Source organism: Lineus longissimus, chromosome 2 (assembly GCF_910592395.1).
Source record: "Lineus longissimus chromosome 2, tnLinLong1.2, whole genome shotgun sequence".
Taxonomy (NCBI): domain Eukaryota; kingdom Metazoa; phylum Nemertea; class Pilidiophora; order Heteronemertea; family Lineidae; genus Lineus; species Lineus longissimus.
The window spans coordinates 20,821,724-20,837,102 of NC_088309.1; the positions used below are offsets into that span (position 1 = coordinate 20,821,724).

Sequence of the window (15,379 nt, forward strand, 5' to 3'; positions counted from 1 at the left end):
CTGGTGACCCGCAATAGCTTATTGTTCTCCAGAGGCTATTTCATTTCCGGAAAGCTAATACACCAGCCGCAGTCATTTCGAGGCAGGTGAAAGTCCGATGATGTATAGTGCATCATTGCCAGACTCGCTGTCTATAATGTTTCTGGTGTAGCAACGTCCATGACAGTTGCTTTTCATTATTGCTCACCGCTAAAGTTTCGCTGAATTTGATGATTTCGTGAATAGTATCTATTCGCGAAAATTGCAAAGTTCATTTCTTCAGAAACTTTCGCGATTATTTATCACTATTATTGCTGTCACCGCCAAAGGCATTACATCGCCACCATTAATATTATCACATCGATAACAGAATTGACTACAGTTTCATCACTTCGACGGATGTCATTACTGCCATCAATGTCAACGACACCACCAATGCCATCATCATCACCAATGCCGTCATTACCACCGATACCTTCACCACCACCAATGTCATCATCACCACCCAGGCGATGCCATCATCATCTTCAATATCATCATTATCACCAATACCATCATCACTACCCTGGCAATGCCATCATCATCATCTATTCTCATCATCATCACCTGTTCCATTATCATCATCATCATCAATATCATACCATCGTCGCCACCACTACAATCATCATCATGGATATCGACAAGTCATCACAAATGTCAATGTCACGATCACCACTAATGTTATATCACTGCCAGTACCATCGTCATCGACATCGCCATCTTCATCATCACCATTGACATCATCATCATCATCATCATCGCCATCACCATCATAGTCATCATCATCATCATCAGCAGCATCATCACCATCGTCATCATCATCGTCAACGTCGTCATCATCATCGCAGTGGTCATCAATATCATCAAGTCAACACCAATGTCAATGTCAATCGCCACCAATGTCATCCCATCACATCATCTCAACCACGTGTTCATGTTTTGGTAACACTGTCTATGCCATCAACAGCACTCCGGACGCAGTGGATCAGTCAGATCCTCCCCTTAGGAAGGCTATGTTCAGGATGACGAATTGGCTGCCACCGGAGTCTACAGAAACTAGAATATTAATTGAAAATGGATACCAAGCGGGAATGGCGGGCGTTGGCTTCCTTCCTTTGCAGGCCTTGGATAGATACACTTATATCAAGTGAGAGCATTTAAGAAACATTCTTAATGGTTACTGTGGGAGGATGGTCGTGGCAGGTTACCATCATTATCATCATCAATAAAGTCATCATCAGCATAGCAGCGTGGGTAATCACGGTCGATGTCTTCATTTTCGCCATGGGCGTTTTCGCAATATAAGTGTTACCATCATCACGACACTGCTATTATCACTTGCGGCAGATCAACATCATCACAAACTAATCATTATAAAGAGTATCTCCATCATCACCCTCAGCAGTAGCATTCTTATAAATGACATTTCCAATCCTTTTTCCCCAATGTCTGCTTGCTTGCACATCGATGATGATTTCAAGATCAGTGGTGCTGTCGGATGGTTTCTGCCGTCTCGCCATTGCAGGACCATTAGTTGTCCCCATTGCCGGTTCATCGATTCGACACCATAGGCGACCTCTGAGCATAACAGTTATTTTTTTCTTCCAATGTCCATGCATGATTGAAAAGAGAAATTATTTATTATTTGAGATGCTGTCGGACACTTTCTCGTGAGACGTAACGACATACGCCGGTTCCGTCCGTCATCGATCAGACATCAGGCGCCTCGTGAATAAAACACTACCTGTTATTTTAAGTCCATGTAGGACTGACGTCAGAGCTAGATTATTGTCCGCTCGCGCCTAAAATTACCCCAGACATTGTGGCCTGAACTTATTTTTTCGATTAAATACATGGTTTTCCTCCAAATTTAGCACTAATCTTGATACTAAACAGTCCGTGAGAGCTTTCATTTGCTATTCATATAAATGTAAATATATCTGCGAACGCAAAAGTATTAAATAGGTTTTAGATATGTACTAAAAAACAACATTGTGTACTAAAACGGTTAAATTATTTTATCTGCTTAATTCAGCGGTCAATACGTACCCTGTATATGTGCATGCTTTTTTGTCTGTGGTGCTTGTTTAATAATATCGATATGCATGTAATTAAGATTCCCTGTTTATATTGTAAGATTATTAATAAACGTGATGAATGAAAGAATACTCTTTCTTTCTATACCTGACTTTATCTCGATTATTATTCACTATTTGAGGAAGTTCGAAGGACCGCGTCCTGGTAATCATCAGTGATTGTGACATTGTCCAGGCCATATCATGAAGGAGCGCAATGGTCTTCCATGGGCGGACAACCACTTCCCCGCCCCCACTAAAATGTTGCTCTCATGTCAATGGAAAATGAATGTCACAGTCCAAATCACAGTTGACATCCCTTCTGCTACGTGTAAGTTACGCGCAACTATGATCTGGTTGTGACGTTGTCCGTGATTCGTCTTGGGACCCGAACTGTCTTCAGCCGAGCCAAAATGAGATATATATGACTTAGGTAAAGTTTCCAAGACTTCCACTCCAGTATCACGTTGTCCCCCCTCCCCCTCCCTTCCAATCAGATCCCCATAGAAAATATATCGGAGACAACTACAGCACCACTCAGGTGAGTCGGAATCGCAAGAGCGAGCGACAGAGACGGCGCTTCAGTTCCTCAATTATCCTGAAGATGGCGATTGTGTCGTTCTGACGTTAAAGCCTTTGGAGCAGGGACAACCTGGTGGAAGAGGGGTTTTTAACCATTGGTTGGGGTCGGGTAAAAGTGACCTCGTCCAATTGAATTGAATGCATAAGTGTCAAAACTGGTCTCCAGTTCATTCATAATATTGCCAGTTCTAAGAAATGCCAATATCATTCCCAGGTGAGTCGGAATCGCGAGAGGCGCTTCAGTTTCTCAATTATCCTGAAGATGGCGATTGTGTCGTTCTGACGTTGAAGCCCTTGGAGCAGGGACAACCTGCTGGAAGAGGGGTTTTTAACCATCGGTTCGGGTCGGGTAAAAGTGACCACGTCCAATTGAATTGAATGCATAAGTGTCAAAACTGGTCTTCAGTTCATTCATGATATTGCCAGTTCTAAAAAATGCCAATATCATTACTGTGAGGCAGTTATGTGGAATATTTGGATGGAGGGATGAAGACCCTTCAAGACTTGGACTATGGAACATTTATTGGTCCTCCGAATAGAGTGATGGGATACGATCAAAGAAATGCACATTGCACTCTTTTGCAATCGGACATTGTTCATGGAATGGAGCTCAGTCGTTAGTGCTGAGTGTTGGCCTGAGGTTCAGGATGCCTCAACATTTGCTCTAGCAATAAAATCTGAGACAAATATGTCTAACGTATTGACATTTATTAGATATTTACATTTCTACTATGCAGAGGAATTTACAAGGAATAAAATAATTCGGTCAGCTTGTCGAGGACCCAACAATATCCAACTTGTAGACTGTTATCCGACCAAAAAAGTCTGTACTATTATTAAATGTTATCCTAAGTAAAGATACAGACGTTTCCTTCTCCACTGAAAATATCTGGCAATTCAATCAAGGAAATTAATTTTTAATGCAAATCTGAATGTTTTCACACGTCCTAAATTTATCAAATCGGTTTCCCTGAAAAATCCGAAGTTTGAAGTATATAAGAATAATGCTGTCATTACACACACTGCGGTTTAATTCAAAAGGATACTTGAGTCTTATTCACATCCTCGGGGTAGAAATCGGCCAATTTCGTCAATTCTTCACCAGATTGAGCACCTTCGATTATACAATCTTTACCAGCAAAACCTCCTTGAAATTGAAGATGCAACTCCTGAATTATGACAGGAACTTTGAATTCAACTTGGATCCATTGAGGTGAGCCCTAAAATGAAAAAAAAAAAAGGTATGCGTCATCAAACTGGTTATCTGATATATATGTTATTTCAGGGAGTACCTCTAAGAGCATGCATGACGGACCCCACTATAAGTAAGTTAGTGAAATCTCTTTCCTCTCTCGAGCATTGCCAAAGCAGACAGAATGTATTGGGAATACTTGGGTATCCTGGGGTTTTAATCTGCAAATCCACACATTTTTCATGCATTATGTCTACATCAGAGACCAAGCCAAGTTGAGGAGCATCTTCAACCCAAAATAGCAATTTCATGATTAGGGAATCAAACCAAAGCAAAGGTACATGTAGGCCTACATGTATACTAAAAGAAGAATAACCTGGTCTGAGTTCCAGCATGTCTCATCATCACCATCAAACAGATATTTCTTGCCAAACTGCTTCACATCTCGGTTGAGGACAGAACTTACCCTGAAAAGGGGAATAGTGATGACTTCGAATTCAGTAAAGAACTACAGTTAATTCAATAATTGTATTAAAAATGCTGACGACAATCAGTAGGTAACCCGGTCAGTGATTCATGACATCATGCATAAGGGGTCCAGCATAAATTTATCATTGTGCTGTGAGTCAGCCTGCAGTAGGTTTTACACGTTACCATAACAGACTAATAGTGTAATCAACTGTACTGTATGTATTCATACATATGCACATGATTGATGTACATGGAATCAAAACAGTGAACATATCATCAAATATCTCAGTGTCCAAAGCAGCAAATCATCTCATAATTTCACATCAGAGGTATGAAATATACTGTTTTCACACTAGCTCATGAGAAAATGACTAAAATAAGTAGTAGCCGAGAAATATTGGTTTTACTAACCTCGTTGACGAAATTTTTTCTTTTATGGAGGCTGACATCTTGAACCGTAAATCAGAATAATACATTACGACATCATTAATGTCTTTAATTCTCTCTTATTACAAATTAATAAAATACACAATTCCACACAATTTGGTTTTGATTACTGGAATTAACAGGTAAAGACCAATTAGTATTTTAAAATATGTTTTAAATGGTTTTAGGCAGGTCTGTCGTAAATGATTGTAATAAACGTAAATTGGTCTGATGTCAAACTTCAATATGCATTGAATTTGCAGGAAATGTGTAGTTTGCCATGCTGAAAAGGTGTTATCTTGGTGTAAGAACTGTCGTGTGGAATGAGCAGTGTCTCTTCCACATCAGCAATAAGTTAGAAATGCCAAAGAAACAAAATAACGCTTCAAAACAGGTACTCAGATGTTCAGAATTCATGACTTGCTCGCTCAGCCTCATTTCATGAGCTGCGGTCTGTACTAAAAGTAAAATACATACCGTTGTCATAGTTGATGTAACACCAGTCGGAAGACTTTGTTAAGGGCCACTTCGAACCGGCAGCAAACGACAGACGATGTGGTCAAATAAACCGAAATACAATGATGATGATGATGATGATGATGGTCACATACCATGTGTTCCTCTGTTCTTTCATTACTTTGGTGTGCCTGTGATTGGTGAAAAGTACCTGAAATAATTTGTGATACTCTTTGTGCTACTTGTTGGTAAAGTTACAAGAGTAGTAGTGCCCGGAGATAATTTGCCTGTCTAAAATTGGTTTATATCTATTTCAGTCTCCTAAACCACCTGCTCAAGAGTCGCAGCAGGACTATCCAGTTTCCACAAAAAAAGATGGCAGCATAGAAATAAAGATACTGGCCAAGCCTGGTGCAAGACAGAATTCAATTACAGGTATATTAATTGAAAAGGGTTTACCTTATGAATAAGAAGTCCAATCCCTACCTTAAATAATAGTGGCAGGCAGGCTTGAGCTCCTTCGAGGGCATTTGGGATCTCCGAGCCTTGTTTGTCAAGGTGATTGTATACTCCCAACAGCAGTGGCATGCAAACAAGAATAATAACCTGCATTTCTCTTTCACTTCAGACATCAGTGAGGATGGTGTAGGTGTCCAGATAGCAGCGCCCCCTGTTGATGGAGAAGCAAATACAGAATTGATAAGATATATCTCAAAGGTGCTTGGTCTAAGGAAATCAGACGTGACATTAGATAGGGTAAGCACCATTGCTCTGTGTATTGCATAAAGATGTATTATAAAGCATGCTCCAAGGTTGAAGAGAGGAGGCAACCTATGTTTTCAGAACATCTCGCACAAGAAAGTTGGTAGCAGCTGTATGATTATGCTAACAAAAAAACATGACTTACATTTAACAGAAGACTTTTTCATATACAATTTTCATGTACTTCATTGAACTTTCTCTTATTTTTTCTAGGGTTCAAAATCACGGAATAAGACTATTGTGGTGTCGTCTTCCAGTTCAACAGTTGAACAGGTCATGATGAATCTACAAAAAGAGTTGGAAGCAATGTCATGAATGAATGCAACTAGCTAAAAGAACTTTCGCAACAAGTGCAAGATGTTCAAAAGAAGGATGTAGTCATTGCAGTCAACTTGCATTTATTGTGCTGTGGACTATTACTGTAAAACTGGATGTGCCAGTGGTTAAATGAGGACAATGCAATGTTGATAATACATGAACTATTTCAATGCTAGAGATATCTAGATGTGCCAAAATCTTGAAAATCAGGAGAGTATATGACTAAAAACTAACTATAAATATATGTGGACTTTTCTAGTGCTCGAGAGTGTCTCTGGATGTGCCATTTGTTAAAATGGAGGACGAGGTACCGGTAGTTGTGATATGTCTGGACTATGTTCAAAATGAGGAAGAGGCATCTCTGTTCTAAGAGTATCTCATAAGATATGCCAGTCTTTCAGAAGGATGAATGCTGATGCTGCCTATCTCAACATTCATATTTTTGGATAGGCCAGAGTGTCTCACCAGAACTCACTGTCAGTCCAAAACACAATGTCAACAATGGTCTGTGACTTTGTAATAAAAAGGCCCAATAAAAACATCAAGACATGCAGTCACAACAAGCCTTCTTTCATTATTCGTGGAGACATGATGCTAATTTTGACATGAAGTCACAACGGCCTTTCTCATCAGTTGTCCTTTCTTGCCCTGTACGGAGACATGCAGTCACAAACAACCTTTTCTCTTCATTTATTCCGTCTTGGCCTTTAGCGAGACATGAGTCATGTACTCACAACCAACCTTGCTCATCATTTGTCCATTCTTGACATTGAAGAGATGTGATATTTATCAAACATGGAGACACAACCAACCTTTTCTCATCATTTGTCCCTTCTTGGCCCACGGAGACATGATGCCTTTTGGAGTTGTCATCAATCTATGTCCATATGGTGTCCCATCACTCTCGTCACATAATTCGTTCGTTGGGACAGATGTATTTGCATATCCATGATGCTGTCACAACCCTTCCTTATCTCATCATTTGCATCTTCTCAGGTGGACTGATACAGTATCAAATCTTTACATAAATGTAATACATATCTACATCACATGAATTCACAACCTTCCATTTTTGTCTTCGGCACCAATCATTCATATTGCCTCTGGGGCCAATTTGATGTAAAACTAGATGTGGAGTTACAGCCTCCAAACAGCAGACGCCAAGTTCTTTATGACCCTGCGGTTCCAGGAACAGAACGAAGGCTAACGTGGGAGTCGTGTGCCAGTGACGTAATACCACTCTGGATATTGATGATCATTTCTCTATAGCTGGTAAAAGATCTCAAAAGTGCTAGAACTATGAAAACTTTTCATACAGCAGACATGTAGAGTACCTTGTCAGGAAGAAGAAAACTACAAGATTGATGACATCAATATTAAACATTTATTGCTACAAATTTAGCTACATGTAAGTTATTAGGGTGCAGTTAAAAAGCTCTATGTTGTCATAGCATCACAATCAGCATGAACATGTAGTACAGATGTTGGACTGAGACATGAATAACAAACATTTCAGAGAAAGGTGATTCATGTTTATCTCACAATGTTGATCGAAAATGCCCTCCACCTTAATTCTAACATTGTTAAAAATACATTATACATGTGGCATCTAAGTTATAGAACTGATCAAAGTTTGCTGGTTTAGTCATTTTGAGTAAGCTGATACACTGAAAGATTATATGTCCCTCCACATACATGCAATATGAGGGTACAAACCGAGAGTTGATATCAAACAAGCAAGCTTGATCATAATTCATACAACAATAATTGTACTAATTTCAAATTAAGTTTACTTTCATTTAGTATATGATATAACTTGTTTTAGAGAAGTTTAGAGAAGTTTATTTTTGTTCTTTTTATAGATCAGATACACAGTGGATAAAAATATCAGTTCACATTCACAAGGTATCAGTTTACCTTTAAAATACATGTACATCAGAAACCAGGCCCTTGACAAGTCGGTGTAGTGACATCGTTTCTTCTCAAAGGTAAGCACAAATTCTTTCAATGGTAAACCGATACTTATATCCAAGATGGTACACAGTATACCCCTTCACCCAAAAACAGTTACGGTACAGTTCTTATCGTTTCTTATTCATTTTCCATGTTGGTCGGCGGTGACATTGGGGGAGACCCATTCCCAAAGATACGTTCCTCATCAACGTAATCATCCATCAGGTCCAGCTGCATCTTGTCAAGGTCAAATTGGGGCACCTGGAAGAAGAGATTTGTCCTCAGTAATATGTCTGAATGAAAAAAGTCTGTGAGAGGTTTCTTAAGACAGGCTCTTTCTTCCTGAAGAAGAGCATGACAAGATGTTGAGGTCACATGAGTGAAATAGGCAACCTGCATCCTCTATCCACTGGGCGGCACTCGGGTTAGGTGGTTTTTCATACATCATTGAGAATCTTGACATTCGAAACCTTCAGGCTTCAGTGACAGATGTCTTCAGGATCCTGTTCAGACATTCTATGATTGTCTCAAACCGTTATATAAAATATAAATAAATATAGAATTTGTAAAGCGCCTTTCCAGGTCACCCTGCTCAAGCGCTACCTCCTCTATTGTTTTAACGCTACCTCCTCTATTGTTTTAAGTGAAGATTGAACAAGTGTGTTTTAAGAAGGGATTTGAATTGGGTGAGGGTCTCAGCAGATGCAATTGCTTTGGGGAGTCGATTCCAGAGATAAGGGACAGCTGGACTAAAGCGTATCATCAAAGGGGAGGGAGGGGCAACTGTACATAAAACACTTCGATTGGGTCAGCAACTTCATTCATTCATCATCAAAGAACCTCCGCTCACACAGACACTCACAAAACAATACAGCCCTGTTACACACAGTGCTAATCCCCTTCCCTGCCTATAAAGAATCCATGGCCCTTATGGTATTCAGAACAGGACTTTTATAAAAGTCATTTGGGCAACAGTGCTGAATTCCCAGTATGTTTTTCCTAGTAGCATAGCATACCCTTGTGCAATATGGAAAAGGTCAATACCAAATATTTATAAGTTTCTACAAATATTTGGTAGAACTGTATTTCTTGGGGAAAACTGCACAGAGTACAACCATAACTACTGGTTCCACTACCAGTACTAATGCCACTTTGTTAAGAAACGCAACAACAGCTTTATTAAATTTTAAACTGCTTTAATGAAATACAACTTAGAAAACAAGACACATCATGTACATGGAAGGCTGGTCTAAAGTCCCATGATTCACAATTTTATCCACAAATCTGCTGGTCAAGATGAGTTTAACAAATCAGCTGGTCGAGATGATGTTGAGGAGTCGCTGGAGATAATTGTCGCACATATAAGATATTGAAAAACATTTAATGAAATGTTTGTCCACACTTTGGGATGTATTTGAAGCCCCCTTGCATGGGAGCTCTAATATTACAATATACCGATGCTCCTCCTTTAAAATGCAGCCTCAATAGTCCCAACAGATAGTCTGAAATATGCCTTTCAAGGTGTCTGAAATATGCCTTTCAAGGTGATTTTAAGCATGATCATTTTCTTCAACAGTGGAGGCTGATGAACTGGTTGAATTACGGGTACAGACAAACTCATTCATTTCTTCCAAAACCAACCTACAAACTACAGCCAAATTGTTTAATCCAGAAATGGGAAACATTGTCAAGTACAACAACATTGATGATGTGACGCACAGACAACATAAAATGAGACAGACGGTCATAAACAAAATTGGGTCGACATCAAATATAAAAGTATTGTTCCAAAAACGAGAGATTATTGAATAAGTCCTTGAACTTAGAAATGTTATCACTCTCGTAAATAAATCTCTTGGTTTAGATATTTTCAGTCCCATTTCCATTCCAGTTGTCATTGATGTTGTTTGACTTTGAATCCGCATTCTAGACATCAACTTGACTCGTGGCATCTTGCATCTTTTCCAAAGTCATGCATCCGTTTTCTCAGTCAGGTCTTCCATTTCCGTCTCACTTCCATTCTCGCCATTTTCAAAATCGACTCTTTTGAAGCCCTGAAAAGAGAGGATGACAGTGTTAAGAATAAGAACAGGGTGCAGCGATATGCCCCTCAAAAAGTTCTTGCATTTGTCAGAACAGCTGATGCATTTACTATGTATTTCAGATGGGCGCTATCCCTGCCCTTTCACTCAGTTCACCCAGCCCCTTTCTCAGCCAATTTCCAAAATCCATAACCTTCCAAATTTCTGGACGAAACACTAATTCTAACTCCTAACAAGGATTTCAAGCATCAGTCTCGCATAACATAACATAACATAAATGTCTCTGGATGGCTAATCTAGACTAAATAAAGGAAAATCGGCTGCTGAGACTAACTACTGTCACTCTTGCACTTCACGAACAAACACAAAAAAGTACCAACAGGTAAAATGGCTGACTGTGCACCCAAGAAGATGAGGTGAAAAATTGTTCAGACCAGATTATTTAATTAGTAAAGTTGGTGCGAGGAACAAAACATGTTGTGAAATTATGTTCAGAACAAACTGCAAAAAGTGGAAATGTTCACTGCAATGAACATTATCATCAATGGAATGTACTCACCAGACACAGTCGTTGTGTCTCGCTCTCGGCCTTTAAATCAATACCGTAAAATTCACCTGCGAAGCTTTCCAAAGACACTCAAGTCAACACTACACTTATGCGGTGAACAAACCAGAAAAATGTGAGCACATTTTACATGAGCAGGAACTACACCTGTCACACTCGTACATGATTCACCCACTCTCAATCTGTCAATATAACTTCCAGATTTTGGTTCTACAGTAGAACCTCTCTTTAAAGAGAGGTGTTACTGTTGAAATTACCGAGGTCAAATTAAATGGAAACAACTGATTTGGGTCTGGTTAGAAAAGTGGTTATTTTGAGTATGTGACGTGTCTCAAAGTCTGGCACTCCGAAAGTGAAGATCGGTAAGGTCCAAAAGGCCAAAGTCAAGTCGATCATACAATATTTCATTTCTAATTCACCAATGACATTTAAGTGTTTACATTTCACAAGCCGAGGTCAAGGTACAACTGATACAAATCTAGACCATTGAATGAGTCATCCATGTAAACAAATTCAGGATGTCTACTGACGTATCTGATAAGACCATGCTTCAAAGCAAAAAAAAAGATTTCTGTGTTATCGAAATAAAGTTGATGGATCAATGGTTCAATCCCATCTGTCTTGGAGCACATAACAGACTTTGTTTAATTAGCAGTACACGAAACGGTAGCAGGAATGAAAACTTGCGCCATTCAAAATTCCAAAGATCAATAAACAATCTTCTAAACTAGGACATGTAGGAGTAACGATTGCCGATAAGACAACGCAAGTGTCCAATTTTTTAAATAACCAACTGAGGTTTGGATTTTGACCTTACGATGGAAGCCATCTTAGTCATTTGGCTAGATTTCTGCCAACAATTTCTTAATCTTGCATCGTTTTACAAAATATTTACAAAAAAAACGAGGACACAACATCAATACAACCACACTTTCATGCAACCAACAGGTATCATATTGTCCAGAGGGACATCCAATCCATTCGCACAATATTTCAGCAATAACATCCGTTCACATCAGACACTGTTCAGACTTTCCTGAAGGAACTCCTATATTCATGCCCACAAAACACACTCTTGAACTGACAAACTTTCAATAAAATTGGGACGTTCTACGAATGTTGGTCTATTGGGATGTCGAGGCTAGGGAAGCCTAACTCTGCAAATAAAATCTGCCACCAATATCAAAGAAAGCAAAGGTTAGTCTAACACAAAACTTCCATCTCGATTGGCAAAACTTTGCCTCCACCACCATAATTCCAAGAGCTACTTACCAACCATGAGAGTGCCCATGAGTTAACAGCAACATCAGTCAGGTAAGCCATGGTCTCCTGTATGTTGGTCACTTTCACTTTGGCCTGGTCAAGCACCATGGTAGACAATTCATCAACGTGTCCGACCTGCAACGACAGAACAAAACTTGTAAAGATATTTTTGCATGCCAGCTGACTGATAAAAGCCACACACTGCAAGACCCATGATGGAAGTAGGATTTGTTAAACTTGCAACATTCAAGTTTGTGCGATACGACAACATGAATGAAATATACAGCTGTTAGATTTAATAAATCATTTGCTAAATTATCCTATTTTCATGATAACCAGAAGTGAATTTTGTTTGTTTTTTTCTCCTGGCGACACCTACCTTTTTGAAGGATTCGTACAACTCTTCGCTATATTTCAGGGCCTCTCCAAGTCGCTCTCTGGCAGCGTCAGGAAGATTGTGAGTGGTTTCCATGGCAGCATTAAATCCGGTCTTCAATTTCATGGTCAGGTGGCGGGCGACGAGAATGGCACGGCGGTTAAGTGTCTTGCCTTCTTCAGTGTTCTCAGTATCTTGGTCAGCATCTTCTTCTTTGTTGATCTCATCCCACGTGGTCTTCAGCATCTGCTGGGCGCCGGAGAAGCCATCATGGACTTTCTGGTTGGCTGAGTCGATGTTGGTCTTGGCGTACTGGATCTGAAAAGAAATCAACAGATTAAACTTAACTATATTTTCAACTTTTCTCAGTTTTCAAGCAGGAGTATATCAAGCTAAGGTCCATACTTCAACCGTAACAAAAGTTATCATGTATGTCAATACTAAGCCAAATCTTACTGAAGCTTACCAGATCTACAGTGAAGTTCAATTTATCCAGTGTCACTTTACTCCTGGTCTGCATGTTCTGGAAGTCCTTCATAGCCCTAGTAAACATCCTTTGTCTGACCTTGTTGGTCAGGGTTGTGACACGAGCAATGCTCGCTTTCTCAGTACCAGTCTCCTTTGCCAGTTCATCACCCTTGGCTTCAGGTTCAGTCTCGTCTGTAACACAAAAAATATACGGTAGAATCACTACTTTTGGCAGGGATTCTAGGCATCTTGAGCAAAATGCCAACACCCACAATCTTAAAATGGACTTTAGAGTAAAGAAATGCTGCCCACAATCTTAAAATGGACTTTTGAGTAAAGAAATGCTGAACGAAAAATTTTTGAGTTTGGCCGACAGAATTCTGAATAGTACGAATGGCATACAAACCTTCTGGAAGGTACTTGTCGGTGTACTGCTCAGCTAAGGTGAGTGCTGTATCAAGTTTCTGGGCGACAACTTGACCATAGGGTGTCTCCAAGGCATGGTTGACGGTCTCAATGCCATAATTGGCAACATCAGTAATCTTGGTGGTGGTGTAGTCCTTTACACCGTTGACCGTGTCCACACCATATTGTGTGGCACTGGCGACCTTTTCTGTCCCGTACTTCTTGACACCATTAACAGTGTCGACAGTGTACTGGGCAGCACCAATCACTTTATCAACGGAGGGTTTCAGGTTCTTGTCGTAAACAATCTTGGTTTCTTCCAATACCTGCATGGGAGACAGCATGAAGAAATTAGAAACATGGTCTACAATGAAACTTATGCATTTATCATGTAATGGAGAATTGTAAACTTTACCATACCGAACATCACTTTGTGTTTGCCTGACAAAAATACAAGCAAGCGGTACTGAAAGAGCTAGCTCTGCATAATGATTTAACAGTATTTTTCACTTTTTAAAGCATGGCATATGAATATTATGACATACCTCATCAGTTGGTTTTGTGATTATGGGATACTTCTCCTCAAGTTTAGACAGCTGGTCACATGCCACAGAGTTCAAGCTCTCGACTGAAAAAGAAAGGACATATTCCATACATCAATATTGTCTTGTGAATGTCTTGCAAAGCAAGTGAAGTAAGTTCAAAGCGAAGACTTTGTCTCAAAACGATATACCTTGGCATGATTTGAACTAACCTGTCACCAGTTTACAAAAACAATATCAATTTATCATCAAACATGTGAAACACAAATTAACACATTTTCTGGACAGACTAGAGAATGTCTAGTATTTATACTGTTAGTTTACATGTCTCAGTTAGGAATCATTCCCAACAGATTCAGAAAATTTTGTTTTTTACTTACTTGGTTTCTCGAACTTGTTGACCACAGGAAGGGCAGAACTGGATACAGTCTTTAGACAGGATTCACCAGTCTCAAGTGTATATTTCAAGAGCCTGTTTGAATCCTTCGTCTTCTCGTAAAACCCTGTGACCTGGCCTAGAGCCGATGAAACAATAGGGTAGTTTGTCACGCGACAGACAACGTTAGTCTCCATTTCTTTTTTCTTCAAGTCACGTCGATACATAAAACAACTGCAAAAAAGAAGGTTCTTCCGATTGATACGAGCACTATTGCTAGTATAACTATTTCTGTCATGAATGAAATGATGGCCACATCGCAATGCTTGGTCTTCTACTTTGATCCTGAAGTTTCATCTTGATTTCAAGATTTTGATTGAAAGATGCTAACTCTGAGTCTGACAGCCGATTCCACTGGCATTTCTCATTCTACAATTGAATGTCACGTGTCAACTAGGCCTAGTCCTCCAGTCAGACCTGGCCCTGGGGGCGTGTCTAGTCTATAGAGTTTTCTCCAGGGAGAGGGACCTGGCCCTCAAGTCTTAACTTTAACTTTCTTTTGCCGAAGATATTGGTCAAATGGATCAAATGTACCGGGTGATGCAATCAAGGTCTATCGGCGTACTACATTACAGTGCATGCAGCAGCCATATGCATTTAATAGTAGTCAAAACGTAGGCAATTTTTCACCTCGATAATATCTTGTATTTTCAAGTTTGACTTTCACTATATTTACACTACAAATGATCTTTGGTGTATAAAGAAGACAGAAAATACCGAGAAATAGAAATATTACCAATATAACTTACTGTCTCTGAGTTGTTCGTCGTCGAATATAAAGAAAGAACTGAAACTTCCTCTTTTATGAGAAAATATGACGTCACTTCGACACTGGAGGACTTTGGAATATTGGGATCACATGATCATGACGTCATCTTACCCGATTTAGCCAATTAAAGGAATTCAATCACGAACTGCTCATAAAAATGCGGAGTGTTAAACGACCCTAGCCCTAAGAGGGGCTTGGTCGCTCTAGAACGACCTGGGCTAAATCTAAAGGCAAGGTGGGGCGGGATAGGCTTTCCTTTA

The 15,379-nt window shown here is 39.7% G+C and overlaps 3 protein-coding genes across 4 annotated transcripts; 1 reads left to right on the top strand and 2 right to left on the bottom strand.

The window, feature by feature from the left end:
* Nucleotides 1-3,403: 3,403 nt before the first annotated feature.
* LOC135483755 (nuclear receptor 2C2-associated protein-like) lies at nucleotides 3,404-5,333 on the bottom strand. The gene is made up of 5 exons (XM_064764780.1): nucleotides 5,242-5,333; nucleotides 4,750-4,787; nucleotides 4,244-4,334; nucleotides 3,722-3,895; nucleotides 3,404-3,564 (listed from the first exon to the last, which is right to left on the bottom strand). The coding sequence occupies exons 1-5, from the start codon at nucleotides 5,248-5,250 to the stop codon at nucleotides 3,442-3,444; spliced, it is 435 nt and encodes a 144-aa protein (XP_064620850.1). The 5' UTR covers nucleotides 5,251-5,333; the 3' UTR covers nucleotides 3,404-3,441.
* LOC135483754 (UPF0235 protein C15orf40 homolog) lies at nucleotides 5,010-6,834 on the top strand. Its single transcript, XM_064764779.1, has 4 exons — nucleotides 5,010-5,158; nucleotides 5,538-5,655; nucleotides 5,849-5,976; nucleotides 6,196-6,834. Exons 1-4 carry the CDS (start codon nucleotides 5,045-5,047, stop codon nucleotides 6,295-6,297), a joined length of 462 nt encoding a protein of 153 aa, XP_064620849.1. The 5' UTR covers nucleotides 5,010-5,044; the 3' UTR covers nucleotides 6,298-6,834.
* An 831-nt stretch (nucleotides 6,835-7,665) lies between these two features.
* LOC135482804 (perilipin-2-like) lies at nucleotides 7,666-15,181 on the bottom strand. Of its 2 annotated transcripts, none has more exons than XM_064763199.1 (8): nucleotides 15,100-15,181; nucleotides 14,295-14,524; nucleotides 13,918-14,000; nucleotides 13,374-13,698; nucleotides 12,966-13,159; nucleotides 12,503-12,817; nucleotides 12,133-12,258; nucleotides 7,666-8,514 (listed from the first exon to the last, which is right to left on the bottom strand). In XM_064763199.1, exons 2-8 carry the CDS (start codon nucleotides 14,515-14,517, stop codon nucleotides 8,392-8,394), a joined length of 1,389 nt encoding a protein of 462 aa, XP_064619269.1. In that variant the 5' UTR covers nucleotides 14,518-14,524; nucleotides 15,100-15,181; the 3' UTR covers nucleotides 7,666-8,391. The 2 variants fall into 2 exon arrangements, with proteins under 2 accessions (XP_064619269.1, XP_064619270.1); XM_064763200.1 differs by lacking the exon at nucleotides 7,666-8,514 and adding an exon at nucleotides 8,915-10,307.
* Between the last annotated feature and the right edge of the window lie 198 nt (nucleotides 15,182-15,379).